Source organism: Nanorana parkeri, unplaced genomic scaffold (genome assembly GCF_000935625.1).
Source record: "Nanorana parkeri isolate BGI_ZX_2015 unplaced genomic scaffold, ASM93562v1 scaffold578, whole genome shotgun sequence".
Taxonomy (NCBI): domain Eukaryota; kingdom Metazoa; phylum Chordata; class Amphibia; order Anura; family Dicroglossidae; genus Nanorana; species Nanorana parkeri.
In genome coordinates, this window is record NW_017306846.1 from 797,612 (window position 1) to 806,951 (window position 9,340).

The window sequence follows — 9,340 nt, forward strand, 5'->3', positions numbered from 1 at the left end:
GTAACATATACTGTATATATTTATTTATTTTACACTCTATTTTTTTTATTATTTTAAGAGCAGGTGAACAGCACACTGACTTGGAAAGACAGTGCTTTGCAACGAGCACGTAATGAACACGTAGCAGTCAGTTGTGGCCTTACATTAGCCCTGCAGCCCTATGGGCCCTGCATTACATGATGGTGTCAGCAGGCCTCTGACCGCAGGGGGGGAGAGTCTGCAGGCACCGGTCTTGGAGCCTGCGGGAACAGGGATCAGGTAAGTAAAAGTCCTTTACAGAATACCCCTAGACAAAAACAAACGACTAACCCTTGCAGTTTGGGGGTAGCCCCACTGCAAGGGTATCTTTTTTTAACCTAGTGAAAGACTTTATCTTTGCAAAGCGAATGCCCTCTACCCCTTTAGTAAGCCAACCTCACCGCCCATTAAGCAGGAAGTCCAAAGCTGAACCACAAAGTATGGTTGTCACCTGCCTGACTATCATTACTTGGAAGTGTGGAAAGAAAGCGCTGGACCCATGTGGTTATTCTCTTGGTGTTTTACATCCAACAGTAGTTAAGCGATGTGAATATTGGTTGATTTGGTTAACAGATAGGCAGCTTTTACAATCCAAACGATCACCACAGTATCCTTGGCTTGACAGTGAACTTGGCGGATGTAGGAATTAAAATAGTTCAGATAAAACTTTATACAATTGTTGCACTGTAAGTACGTCAGGTTTGTTAGCAGCTCATTTGACTTCCAAACCACCTACTGACACGCCTGAAGTACTTACAGTGCAACAAATACAACTTTGAACCTGCAGGGATTGTGGTCCAAATACACGATTTGTCTCATTAAAGACCCTTTCCACCTCTGTAAGTGATTAGCATTTACTGTGGTAATGTAGAGGTGCAGTGATGAGGATTATGTGTGTACATTTTCATGAGTCACATTGTTGGCTTTTTACATATTTATGGACTTTAGTAGGCCTCAGTCCTACAAATTGAATTTCTTTTCCACAGGAAACTCAGTTTGACACTACGGTCAGATTATAAAGCAGCGGACACCCTCCCTGCGAGTCATTGTAACAATATCACTGCACAACAGCTCTGCCTTTCCAGGTCACAATACACTTTTTCAGGGAGCTTGACACTATGTATGCTAATGAGTGGGGGGATAGAGCTCAGAGAGAGTGTTAATTTACATAGACTGCTTGTGGAGCACAGAGGCGGCCATTTCAAAAAGAGCCATGAAAAGGACAGCCAACAAAGAAAAGTTTCTGTGTTCACGTAAAGCAGCTTTTATGCCTGCTTCATGTAAACTCGTTGTACATTGCTGACATATATATTTTTAAAAATAATAATAATAATAAAGGTGGAAATGGGCTTTAAGCCCTGATAAAGGAGGGTGTGTTTTGGACCCCTGAAACACATTGGCATCTCTACTTGTCCCCTGACCCTAATAGAATAAAATTGTATCTGGACTATTTTAATTGGTGTGGCACTTCAATTCTTAAGCTGGCCATAGACCTATAGATTATCTGCAGATTTTCTATGGTCAGATGGAAAAAATGCAACAGATTCCTCCATCTACGCTACACTGTGTGGATGGAGGAACCTCCGGCTGGGCCAAGCTTCAGTATATTGCTAGTCGGCCCCGCTGACTGTCAAAATACCTGAACAATCTGATTGGATGCAGGCATTGTTCAGGTATTTTGAGGCCAACTAGCAAGATACTGAAGCTTGGCCCAGTGTGAGATTCCTCCATACACACAGTTTAGCGTAGATGGAGAAATCTGTTGCGCTTTTTCCATCTAATGATTGAAAATCTGCAGATAATCTATAGGTGTATGGCCAGCTTTAGACCTAGTGTGCTGACTATTCATTAGTCAAATGTGTGCAAATCAAAGACAAGCCGAGCAGAAGTACAAGGTGTCATAAACTGTTTTCCTGGAGTTCTACTTTATTATGTCAATTTGCTTAGCAGAAATGAGGGTCTGTTAATTTCTCATTATCACTTTACTTCAGTGTCACTTCAGCACTCAGTACGGCACCTTAGCCTGCTCACAGTAAAACTCCTTTCCTTTCCTTGTATGCAGATCCTTGAAAGGCGCTGTGTAAATTTGTCTTATTAAAGAATGCATGTCCTGCTACTTGCCACGTTGCAAAATATGCAAATACAGTTTGAGCAATGCAAAACCTGACAAGTTACAAAACCCATGTAAAAAAATAGGGAACATGTTGTACTGTAGATTAATTCACTTCCTGTATGAATTTGAATGCAAACGCGGATCCATTTACCGGCTTAAGCATTAAGTATATTTACACACTGCAGGTAAATCCACTGTACAGAGATACGTTTTTTATTGCTGTATACACAGTGCAATATCCTTTAAAGCCCTGAATACACAGGAAGCCATTTAAACGGGATGTATAGTATTTAAATTTTTCTCTTTTAGATAAACATGGAAAGAGATTAGCTTTGTGCAAATACACTTATCTATATGTGGTAATGTTTTTAAGCCTTGCTTCGATTTATATACTGTATGTACATGGGGGCAGCTATGTATATTCAATACATACACAAACTCCCCTTACTTCCTTACAGTGTTACACAATGGTTGTCCTTCACTGCTAATGGCTACTATCTAGTAACTGAAAGGCTGTATGCTCTGCAAATCACTGTGCAATTGTAGCATATAAATTAGTTAAAAAAAAAAGAAACATTCTATAAATGATACCATAAGCGTATCCTACAAGCATTTACAGCCTGTAGCCCGTTGAGCCAGCGCTTTTGACTAGAATGCTCCTAAAAACCACAATGGACCTTCCAAACAAAGAAGGTTTCTCAGTGTTATCCACAGCAATCCATTATTTCCCATAATATAGTATATTTTATATTACATCTATTTTCCTGCACCAACAACCCTGCGCCATGTAGTTCTCGATTAAGAAGTTTTGACACAGGGAACAGGATTAAAAGAGATGTTGACCTACACCCCTAAGACCTTAATATTAAACCCTCTCCTCACTCAGCTTCTAAAACATAATCATGTTCAAGTCATCTAGGGGAAGAGAAATAAGTTGCAATACTTACCTTATCCCTCGCTTCAGCAGGCTTTCAACACTCACCCCTTCACTCGGTGCTCCAGATTCTTGAGGACGAGTCCTCGCCATCCTCATACAGTGCGGGACTATTGGTCATGCATTGTACATGTTGATGTCAGAGTGCGTCCCCCGGCAGGAGTGCCTTAGAGAAGAAGATTCATGGGACTAGTTGCAGAGCATGGAGGAAGCCTGGCGCAGCGAGGAATAAAGTACATATTAAAGTTTCTTCCTCCATTTCTAGACTTAAGTTGTGTACACACAGTAATATTTTCTTTGTTCAAGCTGCGGGCTGAACAAAGAAAATATAACAGATTCCTCCATCCGTGCTAAAAATAGTGTGAATGGACGAATCTCTTGCTGTGAGCTTTGTATTCTGACAGCAAGCACCATTTGACTGAAGTTTATCCAACATGTTCCTTCAGCAAAAGTCAATCTAAAGAGTGACTTCTGCCAATGAAACAGTGTAAACATGGAGCAAATTTCCTGCTGAAATGTGCTCCTTTTGTACCCTACTTTAATGAGCATTTAACCCATGCAGTGTGGGAAGGCTCCACTGCAAGATATTTATTTTTGGCGCTCCAAGTGGGGTTTTACCCTAACACTTAAACATAATCCTTAACTTGTAGCCCTAACTTTACACTTAACTTAAACTGCAACCCCGTAAAACACCCAACTTCAACCAGAATCCTTAATTCCTGATCATTATATTAAAGGGCATCTATGGAAAAAAACTAATGATAAATATACATTTCTATAGTACTATATTAAACTACAACTTGGCTTCTGAACAATGCAACATCATCGCTTGATGGAAGCAATGCATGATGGGGTATGTAGTCTTGAGAAATCAAGAATGCATCACATCAAGCAAAAAAAACAGAAACACAAAATACACTGGGAATTCAGGAAGTTGGTGATAGTGATGGGCAGACAGAAGGCAGCACTCACTACATAAAAGGGATTTTTTCAAGTAAGCTTTGATTGCATTATCAAAAACAACTCTAGTATGTATTCCTATTACACTGCTGATGTTATAACAGGACATTATATGCTGTGACTTTGGAACTCCTTTAACCATAGCTTAGCCCCTTAACACTAATTTAACTCCATCCAATCCATTCTTTGTAATCACCAAAGGTATCTACACAGTCCTTGAACAACAACTGAAACCACCGATCCCTGCTTCATGATCAACATTCATGTTAGTGCCAAGATCACAGGATATCATACTATGCACATCACAATGGACAATAGCCATCCAACTTCTGCAGCTGCCTTTATACCCAAGCTTTTTCATATATTTAATTTTTCATGTGCCCATTGCAAAAACAACAAAAAAAACCCACTATATATCTCTTTGAGAGCATCCATAGAAGAAGATAAGGGATTGTGTGTGTCTACTTGTATGCCTAAGGTTTGTGATCATGGTGTCATTAGACAACTATGCTGCTATGGGTACCACCAACAGGTAATTGAGAGATTGAAAGAACACTGTGATAGTCACTTAAAGTCCCCACAATAAAATGAATTAGGCAAATCAAACATGTCTGTGGGACCAGCATGTTTCAAACATCCGAATTATGTTACTTGGTGATAACTTTAGTCAGCACACAGAGATGACGCCGTGCCATTGACACAGAAAAGCTGCTACATGGAAATTTCACTTACATTTTGTCTTCCAAACAGATTGTAGGGCCGACCACGCTGGCTGCTCCACTTATGATTTTAAAGGCAAAGTAATTGTCTGGACAGTTCTTCTCATTTCCACATTTGCTGTGTGTTTTTTCTGGTACTGCAGGGGAATAAAATCCATCAAATTCTACTAGATAATACAGTAGACATGTGCACTGCCAAAAAATTTGTTTCGTTTTAAATTCGGATTTGTGTTATTTCGTTTTTCGGGATTCGGGTGTGAAAGTCAATTCGGATTCGGAATTCGGATTCGGACGAAATTCGGTAGCGGTAGTTCGAACGTTCGTTTCGTTTTCTGTTCTTATTCGTTTCTTATTCGTTTCGTTCGTTTGCAGCAAAGTGACATTTGAGGGGGAAAAAATATTTTTCTCCTTTTCTAATGTCACTTTGCTCCAACGAACGAAACGAATATGAAACGAATAAGAAACGAATAAGAACAGAATACGAAACGATTGTTCGAACTACCGCTACCGAATTTCGGAAATGGAAATTCGGATTCGTTTGCATTCGTTATGTCTGTAAATCGGGATTCGGATACATCCGAATGTCCGAATTTCCGAAAATTCGTCCGAATTTCGATTCGGAACGAAACGAATCGTACAGGTCTATAATACAGCACAGCTTGCATATGTGAATTGCTCTAATAAGTGCTGGGTTAGCTGTTGGGAGTGGTATAGTGGTGCCCACAGACATTAAAGAACATCTGTCCAATCTAGCTATATACAGACAAACTTCATTTATTCTTACAAAGATTGCTTGCAAGAACGATTACTCAATGGGCAGATCAAACATGCACATGTGGGCACAATCTAATGCAATCATGGTCAATTCTCACAATATAGGGGGGCTTAAAGCTAAACTCCAATCAAGAGTAGATTTATCTAAATATTGTATATTGCTCAATAGCCACAAAGAATATAAATCATTTTTGTGTGCACCAAATGCCTTTGCAAATCCAGATATTACTCTATTAAAATCTCTGTGACATCATCACAGTGCTGAACATATCCTGTGCAAAGTGCAGAGCTGTGGAAGGGACCCAGCAGGCTCCCTGTAGAAAACTAAAGGGGGATCATGTGACCACTAAACCCTCAAATCACGGTCTGCTCCCTGCAGAGAGTAATGACCATCAGTCACCGCTCCCCTCTCTGTTCATTTAGCACTCATAGGAGGGACAGACAGGGGAGGGGCAGGCACAGCTGGCTCTGGCTCTATAGAGGCAGAGCCAACCGTCAATTAGGCAGCCAGGTGGATCCCATCAATATTGTGGGGATCCTTGCCGGCTGCAGCACAGCTCTGGCCTGTCAGCAAATAGCGAGCAATAGCCCACTATATGCTGACTTTGGGTCACAGGAGTACATTAGTGAATTAACTTCTATGATCAACTGTCTTATGTCTGTCTGATAACAGAGAATAATAACTGCAGTTTAGCAAGATAGCAAAAGAAAATGCAAAGTGACACCCCAGAACACGGCAGTTCATGGGTGTCATCACTTCTGTACAGAAAAATATTTTTTTTTTTAAGTTTAGCAGCTTTTAAAGATGTTTAAATAACCAATGCCATGAGGTACTAATGAGGATTGTCAAGTATAATAAAGTGTACTCACCAACTGCATCATCAGACCGCTTATCTGCACAAAAAGAGAAGAAATAAGGTGATTAGCTGTGCAGCAGTATAGGTTTGGAATTATTCACTATTTCTCTAAAAGCTACAGTACTTGTAAAGATGGTAAGCTGAACTGCATAAGAATGTGGAGAAAATGAATGCACTATATGGCCAAATGTTTGTGAACACTTGGCCATCACACCTATATAAGCTCTTTGGATCTCCCATTCCCAAACTACGAGCATTAATATGGGGACGTGTCCCCCTCTCCCTTTACAGCTATAACAGGCTTCACTATGAAGGCCCTTTCCACAAGATTTTGGACCGTGTCTGTGTACTCTTTCAGCTGAGCATTTGTGAAGTTAGAGACTGATGTTGGAGAAGACCAGTCCCTCAACCCGTGTTCCGATTCATACCAAAGGTGTTCAGTAGGGCTTAAGTCAGGGCTCTGTGCATGTTATTCAAGTTCATCCACACCAGACTCATCAAACCATGTCTTTATAAAACTGGCTTTGTGCATAGGGGCACAGTCATGCTGTAACAGTCTTCTCTACACTATTGCTATAAGGTTGGAAGTGCACAATTGCCTAAAATAGGTCTTTGTAGCATTAACTGTACCCTTCACTGGGAACACCTGAACTCACATAGTTGGTCTGATGGTCAGGTATCTACTTTTGGTCATCTAGTGTGAGCTGTGTAACAGGAAAGTAATCAGTTTAATTGCATAGCCCTTTTTTTTTTTCATTGTATACATGGTTTTGAAGCTACACGTTTTCACTCAAACTTTCACTACTCCAACTTTATCTTGCCTTTGATCTCTGCCACACTTCAGCAAGCATTACTTAAGTCACTGTAGCTTTGCTGACATAATGTCCTGTAATGGTAACATCAAGGCTGGATTTATGCATAGCCAACATATTCCATGGCCAAGACAGTGGGTCTATGGGTGGTGGCACATAGGTACTGAGAGTGACTATCAGTAACAGGTTACCATGTATAATGGAAGGTCCAGACCAATGCCCTGGTTGCTAGTGTGGCTGGGTCTTTACTGTTGCCGTTTCTTCACAGGTTGGGCATTGTTGTTGGTGCAATAGTTTACTGTGTGCCTAAAATACACAATTCTAGGTCCCTACAGGACTTTAGCAGAATAAAATGGCAGTTAAGCCCACCCTCCTAGCCCTAGATTCTAGATGTATTGATGCAGAGTGGGCAAACTGTCTTTTAGCCTTTCCCCCCTATAGACTTGGCATGCCTCTTGCAAATATGGCATCTGATAGTGTTAGATACTATGACTATGTAGTCATATGGGGTAGAGATGGCACAAGACAGTTGGTCTGGGGGAAGGAGGGGGACAGAAATGGATATTCAGTCACGGTTACCTTTATTATTTGGCTCAAATTAACCTTCAGTTAGTAACGTATTTGAACATTCTTTTTGGAGTCCAATACTTTTACAAAGGAAATTGAATATTCCTATGCACCCCAACCTTCGGAACACAGAAATTGTGAATGTCCCTTCCCACAAGAAAAGAGGGTCCAGTTACATGATTTATTCCCACCCTTTCTTTTAGGTCTAGATATTTTGATTTAAATGTCACAGGTAGATGCAGTCAAAAGTACAAATGATCCTGCATATACTGACCATGGGGGTTATGCTATATTGTTATTGAAGAGGGTTTACCACATTTTAATCCACCAAGAAAGAGAATTATGTCAGAAGCAGCTCTGATATTTCCTCTAGGGATGGAAAACCACACCATTCAAAAACTCAGTATCGTGAATTCTACTTGAAAGCATTGTGTGGTAATAAAAAAGTTTGCACACATCTGACATGAAAAAGCAGACACCTTGTCTAATTTCTGGTCTCAACAGCATTGAAAGTCCTCTTCCCATCCCTTGATGAGGTTTCAATTAAATATGTAAATGTACAGTGAGTCAGCATTCTTTTTGATTGGTGGATATAGGATTGACTACAATTGTTTGTACTTGCTCCTATAGATTAGATTTCAGTTGTGATTTTCTTTCATTATCTAAGCTGGACCCTTCTTACCATATTGTCTTGGCTTGTATTGTAATTGTGATGTCCTACTTATATTGTAAAGCACTGCGCAAACTTTTGGCGCTATATAAATCCTGTATTATAATAAGCTAAAATCTGTCAGCTGGCAAACAGTATGAAGAAACAACTTCCCTTGTGCCATGGCACCCATCACTTTTCTTCTTCCATTCTCCCATACTCCAGTGAGAGAGAGATTCTGATTGGTTAAAACAGCCAACAAATAAAGAACAACCTTTTAGCACTTTGATAAATAAGGTCCAACACAAACGTTTCAAATTTGCTGCTTACCAAATATATGCCGTAGACTCTTTACTTCCCATTTTGCGGAAAAAATTGTTTCTGCAAAGTACCACGTTGTCAGGAGCGTGAACAGAATCACCAGGATCCTTACAATACCTGCATATGGGGGGAAACATATCAGTTAACCACAGGCTGTGCATTTATGAAGATATTTAACATCGGCAGAAAGAGTGGGAGAGACAGCAATTCAGACTGAACTTTACATAGCTGAGAACCGTGTTTTATGTCATCACCCATCATTCTTTCTCTATCTACTCAGCATGGCTAATTTAACACAAATAATGCGGCTGCTACACTGCAGGAAAAGCCAGGATGACAATTTTGTCTATTTTACTACTGTGATGACTTACAGTATGAATACTAATATTATATTGCTTTGTTGTAGCGGCATATCAATTTTACACATCTTAAAAAGGGCAAATATGTTCTTCTGAGCAAATCTGAAAAGATCATAAGGGGAGAAGCTCAGTGAACTACACTGATTTACACTCAGCAGCTGCTGTAATTAAGAATTTCAAACATGTGTGTGTGTGTGTATATATATATATATACACACACACATCTATCTATCTATCTATCTATCTATCTATCTATA

At 40.0% G+C, this 9,340-nt stretch overlaps 1 protein-coding gene across 1 annotated transcript in view; it reads right to left on the reverse strand.

The window, feature by feature from the left end:
• FAM3D (family with sequence similarity 3 member D) overlaps nt 1-9,340 on the reverse strand; it is a 32,846-nt gene that overhangs the window by 16,117 nt on the left and 7,389 nt on the right. The window contains exons 2-4 of the mRNA XM_018562453.1: nt 8,734-8,841; nt 6,389-6,412; nt 4,758-4,881 (exon numbers count right to left, since the gene is read on the reverse strand). Coding sequence (XP_018417955.1) covers nt 4,758-4,881; nt 6,389-6,412; nt 8,734-8,841 — 256 coding nt within the window. The remainder of the gene's footprint in view (nt 1-4,757; nt 4,882-6,388; nt 6,413-8,733; nt 8,842-9,340) is intronic.